Raw genomic sequence first — 15,901 nt, forward strand, 5'->3', positions numbered from 1 at the left:
TGATCAGCTAAAAGAATTCATATTGTGCTCCAATTGGATTATCATTATTATGTTGACCAATATAGGTAAGTATAATACATGTAGTAGCGCAATATAATGAGACACCAGTACACATATAAGTATACTTTCACTTTCTAAATAAGTCATGTCCTTTTGCCAGCATACTTACTCTATCAACATCGTTTGATATTGAAATAAGCTTATCGTTAATAGCTATATTAACCCTGTGACATTTTATATTGAATTTCGTTTAAATAAGTGTATATGGAGACCAAACATGTTTATAATAGTTATAATAGGGAGGAAAGAGAAGGAGTCTTAAGCCTCCCTTATCCCCAGGATTTGTGGATTAGATACATTTCTAGTAAGAATGGAGGCATGCAACCTTTTTTTTTTTTTATTAAACCTTCTACCCCATCACCACATACCATTAATAGAAAAAAGTTGATGATTGTATTTTTATTTTGCTTAAATTACTCATTTTGTCAAGAGATATGTGGTAAATACAAGAATACAGAATGATCAAGATTTTATATAATTATTGTGGCTTTTACAAATGCACTTCGTAAACAGTTGTGTCAATATAACTAGTTATTTCACATTAGTTGGACTCCAATGAGTTCACAAGTTCCAGCACTGACAGTGTTAGTGACTTCCTGTTTATCTCATTTGATGATGTATCTTGAATAAGGCTTCTGTAATAAAACAAAGATAGTAAAATAAACTTTAGGAAAATATAGAAAAACAATAATCTTCGACAATGACTCTATTCATTTCGGCAGTGAATTCGGATATGTGAGAGAAATACATTTTAAATAAACAAGTATGAAATCATAGAAAAGTAATTTACTTTACTGGCAGTTTCGACTCCAATAATGTAAACGGTACAATTGAATTTCTACCATGAAATATATGATTATAACTGACACTCAAGTCATGGATTTATTCACAATATCCATTAAACTTGATCGATTTATTTCATGGATTAAAAATTAAATTGTAGTCATTGTCATTAAAATGAATAATCACTACCTCATTGATTAAAAAAAGCCCTTTGTTATACAGAAACATTTTTTTTTAAATGCAAGTTAACTAAAAATTCAATTTCGTGTTTCCACTGTTGGTTTTAATATAACGACTGAAAACATTCTAACAAAAAGTTTATTATAATTCAACTTGTACGGGGGTCTCTACAGCGTCATTGTCATGTATTAGGGAGATGTTAACACAGCATATTTTCGTCTTGGACTAACAATAACGTTCTTACAGAATAAATATGTTAATATAGACCAGTTTAAATTAATCCTTAGGTATAGATGTCATTTAGTCAGTTTTGAATCCCATATAAAAAAAAAATAAATTTCTAACAATATTTAACAGTTGTTAAGGTGTTAAGGTGGAATGCTACATCGTGACAAAATGTCTGACATCCGTTTGAAACGCCATTTTGTTCCGGACTGATAACATTCTGTCGTGTTACATAATAGCTATACACCATTTAATTGAACTCTTCAAACGAGGGAGATGATATAGGAATGAAATCACCATAACGCTTAAAAAATATGTCAAGATTGTTCGTTTATCACACTTTCAACTAACACTTTTTACGGAAAACGTGAAATCTAAATATTATACTGTTTCCCTGCTATTGGTAATACATCTGCAGCACACGAATATGCATACCTGACAGATTATCGATAAAGGTAAGCAGATATAATATTTTCACAATAACTATATATGTATGATGAATATGAAACTATAGTCCGATCTCTTGAATTGATCCTTACCAGCTGTCCAAAATATAAATTGTCAGGTTCAATGCTATATTATAAGCGCTACTTACCTTATATCTACATACATGTATTTAGCATAGACTTGCTGCTTTATGATTTTTCGTTGTGATTCTTATTTATTAAAGATTAGTACCACGATATTTTAGACCAAGTAAAATAAAGAAAGACAACTCCTAAATAAGATTTTTCATACCAAGATATTTGCAATAATTCAGTATTTCTTTTAATTTTTCAATTTCATTCCATTTCTTTTCTTCATTTCATATACCAACTAATATTGTTTATATTTTTAGATTTTTGTGGGGTTTCGTCTAGCAGTTTTCCGTAAAAGAATTTGTTAGTGTAAATCGGTTTATTCCTAATTAAGTACATCGCTATATATCAGGCATACATTAATATTAAATGGTATTTTCAGAAATGTACTTTATCAAATCTATGATAATTTGTAGATAAATAATTTCTGCCAAATATTGTATACGCTAAATATGAGATGTTTACAGTGAATAAAATAAGATTAATGTAAGAGTAATGTAAGAGTTACTATTTTCCTAATTCAATTTTGTGATATAGCTTTCAATTTTGGTACGTAAATGATATAATCTAAATTTAAAATATATATATATTATTCACACGTGTATTCTTTTTTAATCATAGATTCTTTTATAATTTTCGAAAACTTTTTTTCACTTTTTCTTTGAGAACATGATTCATTTTTAAAGTTTTTTTTTTTTATCTTAAATCTTAAATAACTTTAGTCCTAATAATAAAATAACATTCTACATTTTTAAATGCAGAAATGATTTTGGTATATATGCAGCACCAATACATAATTTACAGCAGAGTCTTTAATGTTTGTAAAAAAAACACTTTACAATGCAACAGTCATTAAGTAACATGGTTACCATAATTCAATGCATGTTACATCTAAGAGCAACTTTTGCAGGAAAGAAAAAAAAAAGATATTTCTCGATACGAAAATAGATTTTTAAAACCAACGACCAGTCCTTCCATTCTTTACTGACCGCGCCCAACTCTCTATATTTAAAAAGACTGAATGGTCATGACAATTTCAAAACTATTTAATTTATCTAAAATTGTACAGATATATAAAAACATTCCAATATTTAATCTGTAAGAAGATGGGGGAATAAGATGGCGCAAATGCCCATTCGGTTTAGTAGTGAAATACAATTTTGAATCTATTTCTTCCAAATTAAATCTATTCAAATATGTTATAATACAAGTTTGCAAAAGCACAATTCCTTACTATATTCAGTTTTTAATTTTTTGAATAAAAGATAAGAAAAAAAACATTGCCTGAAAGTTTGGTGGTATCGAACCCATACAATAAAAACCCTATAATATATAAGGTTAACTTTTGTCAGGTACTCTAACCACTGAACCATTTCAGAAACAACCGTTAGCCGTTTCAATATTATGTGTGAATTTGGCCACGAATTTACGAACTTGGATTATTTTCTCAAAAACGTTCAATTGTTGGGATACAAAATGATATTTTTAATTTATAGTGGGTCACCTCTCCTCGCTTTTGTTGATTGAAATCGGGTTGTTTTCAAATAGACCTTAATTGGACTATGAAAAAAAAATATGGAGCCGAAACTCACTCTATAAAAGAAAATGCCTTAAAGTTCTAAAAAATGACTTTAATTGCAGGTTTTGATACGTATACGCCTATTTGAGTCAACATAATCTAAGTATTGAACATATTCATAGGTTAAAAATCTTTTATATATTAAATTTATATTGTTTTAAATTATTTTTTATAAATATCAGATTTATTGTTATTTTTATTTTTCAGTAGCTTGTCCGACCGTGTATGGGCATTTTACAGGCCTTATCCACCCATCTTCTTTGTTGACCTTCCAGCCTTCATAAATTTGGTCGAATGGTTCTAACACTTGCCCGTATGTTTTAAGAATGTGTTCTTATTTAAACAATAAAATGCTTTTTTTGATGATTCATTCGGGATATGAAGGTAGCGACATAGCAGTAAAAATACATAACCCGCGTTAGCGGGTTATGTAAATTTTGCCTGCAATGATTGCTACGCTCATAACCCGCATGAATCATCAAAGAAAGCATTTTATTGTTTATAACATCTTTCTTTAACTAATTAATAAACTGATTATGAAAAGTTAGTAAATTTCACTTAATTACTGTTAATGTACAAAGTACGTTAGCTAAAAGAAACAGCCAAATCGTCTCCTGTGGCACTTTGAGTCTGGCATCGTCATGATTATTTCGTGCAATCCGGGATTTTACTAAGGTCGCTGTGGGTTCAGACCAATCGATAACTGACAGGGCGTGTCATTTTCATTCCTGTCACTTTCAGCCGCTGTAGATTTCGACCAATCGATAAATAGGGCGTGTAGATTTCAGTCTGGCTGTTTCTATAGAGCTATGAATTAACTATAAGTTTCCGTTAGAAATAGAGGAAATCATGCTTGGTAGATGTAAATATAAAAGAGTATACCGATCCTGAGCTGGGTTGTTTCGTCTCTTCTTGAAGAATAAAACTCCAATGACAACCATGACAACAACGACGACGACTCCTATTGAGATTCCGGCGTATACATACGTCATGTCCGTGTTGTTGGCCTCAGAGGGAGTATATCTCTCTGAAAATATGTCAAGTAGTATGGATAAGTGTTATCATATCAAACTTTGATGACCAGAATGTTTAAAGCTGCTTGGTCCGATTTTTTTGTAATTACAGTATCAACATTTTTTTCATACAATTCATTTATCTAAGAAAGTTATGGACTTTCCCCTATTTACACCAGCAGAATCAGTCTCCTTTCAAAGTTAGAAATATTCAAAGTAAATAAAAATAATTTCTCTTTGGGCAAACGAAAAAACAAACCAAAATGCATCACGGGAATGTTTAGAAAAGGAAACTGCATAATTTCGTCCCCCGAATGATTGGGGCTATTCGACCCACATGCTATGCATCGATTGTAAAGAAAACAGACTTTAGAAATATTGGTTAACAAAACGTACACATGTTTATTTGTAATTTGTCTGATTATTTCGACCTTTATTTAAAGCGATGTCAAATTCGTAATACAACCATACCCGTCTCGTAGTCAGGGGTGAAATTTAACATGAGGCGAAATAACGCGCCACCTTTTAATGTCGTTTTGTTTTGTTAGCAAATTTTGTACGTATTTTTCTTCATTGAAATTTGGCGTAATTGACGGGTAAAATTACTGTAATGTCTATTTTTATACATATACTAGGCATAGCCATCGTTTAAAAGCGAGTATAAAATTTGATATAAAATCGGACCAAGCAGCTTTAAAGCTTTTGCTTGATAAATAAACCTAAAGACAGCACAAGATAATTATCATTTGGTTTTTATATTAAGATACACCATTAAATACAGATATGAATTTATATATATATATATATATATATATATATATATATATATATATATATATATATATATATATATATATATTGAATTGGTAAATAAAACATACCAGGTTTCTGAATTGGACTACAAATAACAGACGTATCATTGTCCCAGACACCCGACGAGAGACAGACTATGTGAGTTGTGTTCACTGAAGTACCACCATTACAGATTACGCCACATTTCTCTCCAATAGAACCCCGACATGTAGACGATAAAGTGGCATTTTCTACGTTCAAGGGGCATGTTGTCGCTGTAATAAGGAAGACATTTTTTAAATTTGCATTGCGACAGTGAACGAACGTATACATTTATTGGAGCGAGTTATTTCTATAATGAAGATAGATAGATAGATAGATAGATAGATAGATAGATAGATAGATAGATAGATAGATAGATAGATAGATAGATAGATAAATAGATGGATAGATAAATAGATATATGGAGAGAATATTTTCCCGCGGGAGTTATTTCTATCATGAAGATAGATAGATAGATACTAGTAGATAGATAGATAGATAGATAGATAGATAGATAGATAGATAGATAGAGTATAAAGATAGATCCTTTTGTTTAACAAGAAGCCTGCAGTCATTGTTGTCACCTGAGTACCATAGCAAGAAGACAGGTCTGTCAGGGAGTCTCATATTTCATATTTCTTTTATTATTTGATGTTTGCAATTGATTTTTTTATTTACTCAGGACCAGTTCAGTGGTATATGAAGTTGAACATAGGTATACACAAATGGACACAAAAACAGGCAAGGGTCACAAGTACAATAGTAGTAATAAAGTTTTTTAAATAGTTGAATAGTACACTACAGTAGCTTTAGGAAGAGCAGACTGGGAATTTTCTTAATCAATTTTGACAAATGTTTTTTTTATCATAGGTATTTATCAGATCATTCAATTTTATTTTATTTGGGTTTTTATGGTATCTCTTGGACAAAAACATTTGTCTATTGTTTGCAAAATATGTACATTCTAAAACATAATGGAATTTATTTCCAATGCTATTAATATCACATATTGTACATTTTCTGAAATTTTTATCAATATTATTCAATCTACCTGTTTCTATTGGATATCTATGGTTACATGTTCATAATATTGTAAACATGATCCGTAGATCTTAAAATCCACAAATACTTTTCTACATTGAAGTTTGTTTTAAAAATCTATTTTTAGTACATTTTAGTGAGTTATCTACTATACTTTTCCACTCTTGCACAAATTAATTTTGTAATATATAAGACAATCGACATGAGTTGAGTATACGGTGTTCACAATTTATCCATGGATGTATAAAAAATCCATTTTTGTAATATCTATAAAATTAACAATAGATTACATTAGTGAGTATACAACCCTCGGTACATTATCATTTTGATTTTAACAAAAAGTGACAATACACTTCTCAAGAATAAAGTAATATTGGGTTAATGACTTTGTCAAATAGATCCAACTGACAAATAATTGGCAAGTTAGAATAACGAATTTTTTGTAAGACGCCATATAATGCATTTGGCACTTGTTCTGCTAAAAGCTTTTTAACATTATTAAATTGTTCACTTCTTGATAAAACAATACCTAAATAGCAAAATGATTTTAGGTTTTAATAGTTAATCCATTATACAAGAAATTACGATTGGACATCAGTCCTTTTGAAAAAAATAAGAACTTTTGTTTTGGCTAAATTGACATTGAGTTTCAATAATTCACAATAATTTGTAAACACATCTAATGACTTTTGTAAATCAGACGCAGATTCAGATATCAAGACAGTGTCATCAGCATAGAAAAGTAGAAAAGGATACATAGTTTTAACATAACAAATAAGTCATATTGTAAATGAAGTTTAAGACAAGTATAACCCTCTATCTGGTATCTTAACAAATAGTCTTCCAGATCGTTAATAAAAAGAGAAAATGAAAATGGTGACAAATGTTCTCCTTGTCTTACATCTCTGTTTAACTTAAAAATCTGAAAAATGTTGGCCAGTTTGTACAATTGAAATAATACCCTTGTACATGTTAATAATATATCTTAAACATTTTCCATCTATCCCGCTTTAAATAGAGAATTTTCGTCCATATTCCATCTTGCAAAACCATATCAAAGGCTTGCTTATCATCAATGAAGGCACAAACTTTCTTTGTTTTTTTATTGTTATGTGCATATTTACAAAGAAAATTAGTAAAAATATATTACCGGTTGTACAATAACCCCTTCTAAAACTTGTTGATTCATTGATTTATTGTATTTCATCAGCAAATGTATTTAACAGGTCACACAGAATACTAGTAAAACGTTTTCCTAAACAACTGAGCAATGTAATTGGTCTATATTTTTCTGGTTGACTTCTGTCGCCTTTTCCTTTGTAAATTGGCTTAACTATTCCCTATAGCCAATTGTCTGATACTACGCCACTGTCAAAAACCAAATTGATTTTACACATAAGGGTAAGAAGATCTCGATTGTAGTCGTCTTCATATATTTGTTAATAACATGGTCACCACAAGGCGCTTTATTGTTTTTAACTTTTATAAAGCATTCCTAATTTCTTCACGTTATAAATTGATTAAGGAGTGTATCATTATTTATGGCTACATTTATATCTATCTCTTGGTCTTCGGTTCTGACTTTGTATGTTTTTTCCCCATAAAATCATACAGTGAGTAAATATTTACATTGTCTTCCTTAATGGAGCTATTCAAAATATTCCAGTATTCTTTGGGTTTCCATCTATGAACTTCCTTAAGCTTGTCTGAAATGCTTTTATTAGAGTCTTGATGCTTTTATCTAAAGTTTTCTTGTATTCTTTACCACAAATTTTAAGATTATAAAATGTTTCTTTAGATTTTTCTTTGTTATGCAGACGTCTTGCAATATGAAATTATTTCTGGCTGTGCATAGTTTTATTGAACAATGGTTTATTAACATCGTTTTGTTTTTTTGTTCGGAGGGGCTTTATTTTTTAATGTCTTTCATGCTGAAGCGATAAAAATATTACAATTTTCACTAGTGATTTTGTCTATATCATGCTGTTCTACAGTGGGTTTACCTTGTAAGCAGTCAATATTTCATTGATTTCAATGAATTTATCGTTCTAGATATTATGTTCAAATTCTATATCTTTTCCGGACTCCCAAATGACAAATATTAAATCTAATGTTTCAGTTAATTGGCTAGTTGGTTGTTTCTCTAATGATATGTGAATTAAAAGCTCAAAGGTGATTCGACAGTGAACATTGGAGTATAAGTTACAAAAGCCGTGAATAAGAAGACTTTAACTGACTACATTAAAGAATCAATACATAATCTACAATACTGTTATCTTTATTTGTTATACTTTCATGTTAAATACTGAAATCTGATTGGTTAAGACGCAGTTAATAATATTTACTATTACCCTCAGCGTTAGCAACGCACTTGGCAACGGGTAACATTAAAAAATGTAACATGCGCGAAAATTATGCGTGTACGGTTCGCTGTAGAATTCACGTTATTCCTATATAAAAGCAGTAAAATTTTCTTAAAAATTTTAAAAAAGACATTCAGTATAACAAAATAAATAGTGCCTGTTTGGGAGGATAACAGTTGAAATTGACACCCCTCGAAAACCATTGTCAACCTCCGCTTCGCGTCGGTTGACAATGGTTTTCTCGGGGTGTCAATTTCAACTGTTACCCTCCCAAACAGGCACTATTTATATAATGTTAACCGATTCTCTCCGAGTCGGCCGTTGACAATAAAAAGATTGTTATTCTTACATAGTTCAATCAATTTAATCCATAGCTGTTAAATTGGATATCATAACTTGACCTTTCACGTGAAATATTTGAGTCTAACAATACATTAACCGGTTCTAATGATTGCCGTGTTTCTTCGTCCGTGTTAAATTGTGGTTTGCAAAAAAATCATATAAACATACATAATTTTTAAATTTGATAGTGTTTGCATTGAAATCACCTAACAAACATATATTTTGAGTTTGTAAACATGAATTCATAAAAAGTGAGAAGGGACAAGAAAGATAAAATCTCGAATTATCTATACCCTAGCTCCAGTGGCCAAAAATCATAAACATTTGCTTAAAAGATACATGCAAGCTCTAACGGTCTCTTGTCAATGAGGAAAATGGAGGTTTTACCCGAGAATGTTGTGAGGTTCATTAGCCACGGGGTGTTTATGTTATTCAAATTGCACTTTCTAATCCTCTTCAGCTACCATAGTATTTTGAGGGCAAAGAATGTTTAATGCATTTACTATTGGCTTCTGTTTGTTATAATTTACAAAATCATTCGGATTTTTGCAGAATCAATATATTGCCATATAAAGCGAGACATATTTGCTATCTTAAGCTGTAATACAAACCAAATACCTTGCAATTATGAAATCAAAACGAACAGTTTTGTATACATTAAAGACAAAGGCTGTTTTTAATGAAGGAAAACTGAGAAATTATTATATCAGACCACACTCAATCAAAAACATCCATATGTTAAATCAAATTGTATCAATAAACAATGTCACGTAATTGAAATTTTGCATTGTTCACGTTATCTTAGCAATGATACAATATTATAATACAATATAACTGTTATAATTTACATTACTCTTAGAGGTGAAGAGGCTTGTGTAGCAAAGTCGTTATTTCATTTGATTGAAAACAAGGGTGCATCCCAATATTGTACGGGGAAATTCATTATTTAGGAATATGCAAGTAACTGAAGAGACCAAATAATTATCTTCTTAAAACTACTTTGAATTAAAATATTTTGTTTTTTCTTATCCCCATGCACGCTTTTGGGTGTATCAGTAGGAAGGGGGTACATTTACGTGGTTGTACAATTCCTCTCATTACTAGCAAAAACACACCATAAATGCTTAAAACGTTCGTAATATAGTTTCATTTATCAAAGTTGTCTTTATCAGTGACATACATTGCACATTTAGACAATTAGTGTAGGCAAATCTGCTCTACGGGAAAATTCAAGTTAACATGTCGTAATTTCAACCTCAATTTTTTAAATAGAGTGACGTACCTACAGCAATAAATATGAAATGAATTCCCGGTCAGTAACGTTGACGATATTCGCCAAAGTCTCTTCTGAATTATGAACCTGTTCTTCTGAATTTATAACTTTGGTAAAGAGCTTCATTGACATAATAACCATTCTTTTAAATTTTCTTCACATGTGTGAGAGTAGAAAAAACAGATTTTTGCGTAATTTGCCCCGCTTATGAACCCTCGGGGATGGAAAGGTCATAATTTCACAATTTAGATTTCTCTTATCCTTGACATGCTTCAAGAAAAAATTGGTAATAATTGGCTTTGTAGTTCTAAAGAAGAAGATAAAAATGTAGGACGATGCACGATGGATGAAGCACGACGACGGCCGAAGACCAATGGCATTAAGTTATGTGAGTGACTCAGTTGACCTTAGAGTGTGTTAGTTAAATAAAATTACCAGGTTTATCATTTGGACTACAAATAATAGACGTATCATTATCCCAGACACCCGACGAGAGACAGACTATGTGAGCTGTGTTCACTGAGGTACCACCATTATATAAATATTGCCTGTTTTGGAGGGTAACAGTTGAAATTGACACCCCGAGAAAACCATTATCAACCGACGCGAAGCGGAGGTTGACAATGGTTTTCGAGGGGTGTCAATTTCAACTGTTATCCTCCCAAACAGGCACTATTTATTTTGTTATACTGAATGTCTTAATTTTTAAGAAAATTTTACTGCTTTTATATAGTAATAACGTGAATTCTACAGCGAACCGTACGCGCATAATTTTCGCGCATGTAACATTTTTTAATGTTACCCGTTGCTAAGTGCGTTGCTAACGCTGAGGGTTATAGAACGGATTATGAACTGCGTCTTAACCAATCAGATTTCAGTATTTAAAGTGAAAGTATAACAATACAGATTACGTCACATTTCTCTCCAACTGAACCCCGACATGTAGACGATAAAGTGACATTTTCTACGTTCAAAGGACATGTTGTCTGTGGTAATATATAATCACATGAAATGATTTATACAGAACAGTTCTGCTTTGCTTAAATAGATAATGGTTGTTAGCGCTTTAGTCACATTTGAGAAGCGAATTATTTAATACAAAAGAACCATATTCTTTTGCGTAGAATAAATTTACAAGTTCTAAAATATTAGGTCTTATGATTTCAAAAGAAATAACATAATAATATAATTTTACTATGGCAGGTATTGAAACATAGGTTTTAAAAATTAAAATGATATATATTAAAACTAAACAGGACCTGTTATTGTATTTTTTTGTACTAGACTTAATAGAAAACCACGGTTAGGAAGCTTACTCCGGATTATAATGACAAATTCAGACCTTATTTTATCTTTTCAGTTTTCAGGATTATATATGTAACTAGAGCAGAGCTCGTGGCAAAGCCACGAGTAGGTCTTCCGTTGTTGCTGCGAGATGAAAATTTATGTGATTTGGTGTCAAACGATTATAATGACTTATGACCAAAATTTCACTTCTGCTTTTGTTATAAAAACGTGCTGTGATTGAAAGCCTGTATAAAAACAGGAAGAAAATGTTTTAGGAAACTATTTGTCGAACACAGTTTGTGTAATTGTTTTGAAAACTCTTTAAGGCCCTGTCACACAAAGTTGCGTTCCCAGTGCGTGTTTACGGCGTTGTAAAATTAATGGAATCGCCGTAGGATCGCAAGGAAAATTCAGAAAGGCGTTTTTACAGAGCTCCCAACTACGTTTCCACAGAGTTCTACTTGGCGATTGACTGCCCTCTCGCTGGGTATCCGCCGAGCGCTCATGACGTGCTAGGAGTTTTTACCGCGCATCCACAGCGTGCTCTGTGCGCTGACTGCGTGCACATGCGCTGTTGGAGACTTTACGGCGCTGTCATGGCGACCTGACTCCACTTCTACGGCGTGTTTATCGGAACGCAGAGCCACGGCGTGTACTTTGTGCATGTTCAAAGTACGCGCCGTCGCATGGCGTTCTAAAATGTTCTAGGCTAGGATATCCCACCGCGGCGAACGAAGATGCTGTTGAGTTGTTACGGCGCTGTAGAAGACTCTAGTTCGTTTACCATGGCGTTTTACATTATTCAATTACGCAGCGGGATCGCTGTGAGGACGCAGCTCCAGTGTGACAGGGGTTTAAACAATGAGAAGTTTAATGGCGAGTTAAATTTTTCAGGGTAGCATGGATTGTTATATATTACATGTACTCATGATTCATGTAAGGAAATGTAAGTAAAAACGTGCATAAAAAACACGTAACTTCAGTAAATAAATCTTTCTAATTTTTTTAAGACTATGTGCAAGTTTGAATTTGTTTCGTGCTGTCAAAATTTGGTAAATAGCCAAAATTGATGGCATCTATGAAAATTTATTCAGGGCTGATATTATTTGATAATACGAGTAGACTTGAACATTTAAAATAATAATCAGCTAATTAAGATCATCGGGAGAATTTATGCATAAGTGAGCGTCTAAATTTTACTCCTGATATACAGACACCGCTATGTAACGTAAAATTTAATAACATTATTTACAGAAATGAATATTACTTCTCCCTATGATGCAATAATATTCAAAATCCCTATTTTTAAGTCAGTTTTTTCTCCTTTATCGGATCAACAGTTAATCTCTCGGAGAAAGTTTACGTATGTATTTTTTTTTTTTAAAAAGGGAGAAACTTCAATTAAAATAAGCGGAAAATAATGGTGTTACGGTTTTTATTTTCAGTTAATTTAATTAAATGTTACAAAGGCGCATATTCGGTCGGATTTTTGGTAACATGTACATGAAGTAAATTTGATGCAAGTTCCATGTTTGTTTTTGTTTTTGTTTTTTTTGTTTTTTTTTTGTTTTTTTTTTTGTTGCTTTTCTCTGCTTTATCATAAGATATATAAAAAAAAATTACGTACATGTCACAAGCAATATTTGCCTTCTCTATTTATCTTGTATTTTAATAGATTGGATAATCATTGTCAGGGGCGGATACAGGATTTGTATTTAGGGGGGCGTGGATAAAATTATTGAGTCAGGGGGTCTGGGGGCCGCCTTGATGCCCCCCGTGGGTCCCGGGCAAAGCTCTGGTGGGGGCCCAGGGGCGAAGCCCCCGGAAGCTCCTGGGTTTTCGTGTATTTTGAAGGTAAAAGTGGTATTTTTTCAGTTATGTACACTTTACACAAAAGCCTATTACATATATATAACAATTTGACACATATTGTTACTTATACCTAATACATGTATTGGATTAAAAACAAAACATTTTAGGCATTTATGAACTCCCAAAATTAACTAGGTTATCAAAGTTACAACATTGTAATGACGTTACGGTATCCGACCCCCTATTAGCTGTTAGAAATATCTGATGCATCAAATCTTCAATATTCTTATATTAAAATAGTCTATTTACCTAGAAAAAAATTCAAAAAATATACAGTTATTCAGAAATTTCTGCTTGCGTCGCAATATGGAAATGACAGCGCAGTCTAGACTTGAAACAAAACAAATCATCTACAGTCATGCATACTTTGAAAATTTTAGGGGGGGGGGGGCGTGCGCCCTCCACGCCCCCCTTAAATCCGCCAGTGATTGTTGACCTAAAATTAGTATTCCACTGGCTGTAGCTAACCTTGTAGGTAAATTAAATTGCATGACATCCTCATACCACACAACTTCAATAAAACTTTAAAAAAAAAAATCAATTTTCATATAATTAGCAATAAAGAAAATCCCGAAGAACACATGTCCATCTCACTGAAGTGTAACTTTGAGAAGCGCATATATTTTTTGGGGGGCAGATATGTCGCTATATTATAGTCTGTAAGTCAAGTAAACTAATCTGTCCTAACTTTGATGATTTCTATGGCGACCACCTGCATAGCATAATGTAGTCGTATTTCATAACATCTTATCTTAAGAAAACATTACATTTGACTTAAAACTTTTAATTATAATATATATTATTCTGTTCATAACTATATATAATAGAAGTTTAGCGTGTTCGACTTGTTAATTAATTATATCCACGTTCTCAGATTACGATCCCGCACCTTTAATGTGAAAATGAAAGTCTTGTTGTTTGAAAATTGACCACTTTGAAGAAAGCACCCTTCGAACTGTTGATTAATTTCATAACAATTGATGATCTGCAGCCATAAATAAGCTGGGGCTATATATGTTATGAGCTGTTTGCGCTGTTCAAAGTGACACAAGGTTTTCGGAAGCACGTGGCAATTGAATTTACGCAATAAAGAAAGTTGAAATTTACAAAGACTGACCGAATAAAAAAACGGGTGGGAAAGAGAAACACGCTCAGGAGAAAATGTTACACATAAGAAGTCACTATCAAATGATTTTCGACAGATCTGGAATTTTAAAAAAAGAGAGCACTTGGCAGCGGGGCGGTGGGAGGGCAACACAGAAATAAGTTCGTTTTCACAATGAAACTAACGACCATGTAGAAACACTACAGAAGTTATTAATATGTGACCGATAGAATCTAAACAAACTTGTTTCAAAACTCATGTGAATATTCTTTAAAATAATCACCGAATGCCTTAATTCAGGGCATTCTCTTATCGTGTCAGCACCTACCGCAAACATGGCACTTTGATCATAATTTGATTTGATTTTTTTAAATTACCTTGTACGCTGTCGTATAAATCAATGCTAAATCAACTGTAAGAGTACAATAAATTTATCGGTTCATCTGAAACCAATATAATAGTTTAAAACATAATAAAAATAGTTGCGTTCGTACAAAATACCAAACATGCACGCGTGATAAGGTACATGTAGAGGTCATTTGCGCGGGATCTCCTCGGCCATGTGCGAGGGATGATCATTATTTAAAGGTTTTAATATTTGTGTTGTTTTTTTTGTTGTTGATTGAAAACATTATTTGTACAGTTTTTAAAACATTTAAGACTTACAAACCAACCATTCAAATATGTCTCACGAGTATTTCCGATTTGGAGTAATATCGCTTTTATTAATTTTCAGAACGACTTTTTAATTTACTCTCCAATGTTTAATTTAACTAAATACAAAATGAACAAACTTTTATAACATAAAATTAAAACAGTGTACAGTGTATTAATGGCTATATAAACTCAAACACGTTTATATTCATGTAAGTGTGCGGGTGCAAATCTTGTGTATTAGATAACCGTTTACCGCTAGGTAGTGCAGCCGTGGATGATTTCCTCGGCCGCGGGCGAAGGATAGATTACATAAAGGTTTAACGCATACACACGCACAGCTCAGAACCTAGGAAGATTTGAAAAGTTTGCAATTTAATGACTAAATTCTATCAAATAGAAATTCTTTTTTTTACTTAAAACCCACAATTGATATATATGTCTGATATTGCATTAGATTGAGAATGGCATTGGTTTTATCAATTAACTGAACGATTTCTTAATTGACACCCTATCGTTTAATCCAATTGAAGAATAAACCTTTATGTGTAATCAAAACTGAAATAATTCTTCAGTTCGCAGCTAGATTAACTCATATATGAGAGACGCAACTCTCGTTATTACATAACCGCTGACCGCTAGGTAGTCCAGCCGCGACCATGGTGACCGATTTTCTCGGCCGTGGGCGAGGAATAGCTTACGTAATAATACA

At 32.2% G+C, this 15,901-nt stretch overlaps 1 protein-coding gene across 2 annotated transcripts in view; it reads right to left on the reverse strand.

Moving 5' to 3' along the window:
- Positions 1-361: 361 nt before the first annotated feature.
- The window catches only part of LOC128164546 (low-density lipoprotein receptor-related protein 6-like), a 37,300-nt gene continuing 21,760 nt past the window's right edge, over positions 362-15,901 (reverse strand). For both annotated transcript variants that reach the window (XM_052828457.1, XM_052828456.1), the window contains 3 exons: positions 5,300-5,485; positions 4,288-4,432; positions 362-695 (listed from right to left, as the gene is read on the reverse strand). In XM_052828457.1, the coding sequence (XP_052684417.1) occupies positions 602-695; positions 4,288-4,432; positions 5,300-5,485 (425 nt within the window). In that variant the 3' untranslated portion in view covers positions 362-601. The remainder of the gene's footprint in view (positions 696-4,287; positions 4,433-5,299; positions 5,486-15,901) is intronic.

The sequence above is a fragment of the Crassostrea angulata genome, chromosome 10, assembly GCF_025612915.1.
Source record: "Crassostrea angulata isolate pt1a10 chromosome 10, ASM2561291v2, whole genome shotgun sequence".
Taxonomy (NCBI): domain Eukaryota; kingdom Metazoa; phylum Mollusca; class Bivalvia; order Ostreida; family Ostreidae; genus Magallana; species Magallana angulata.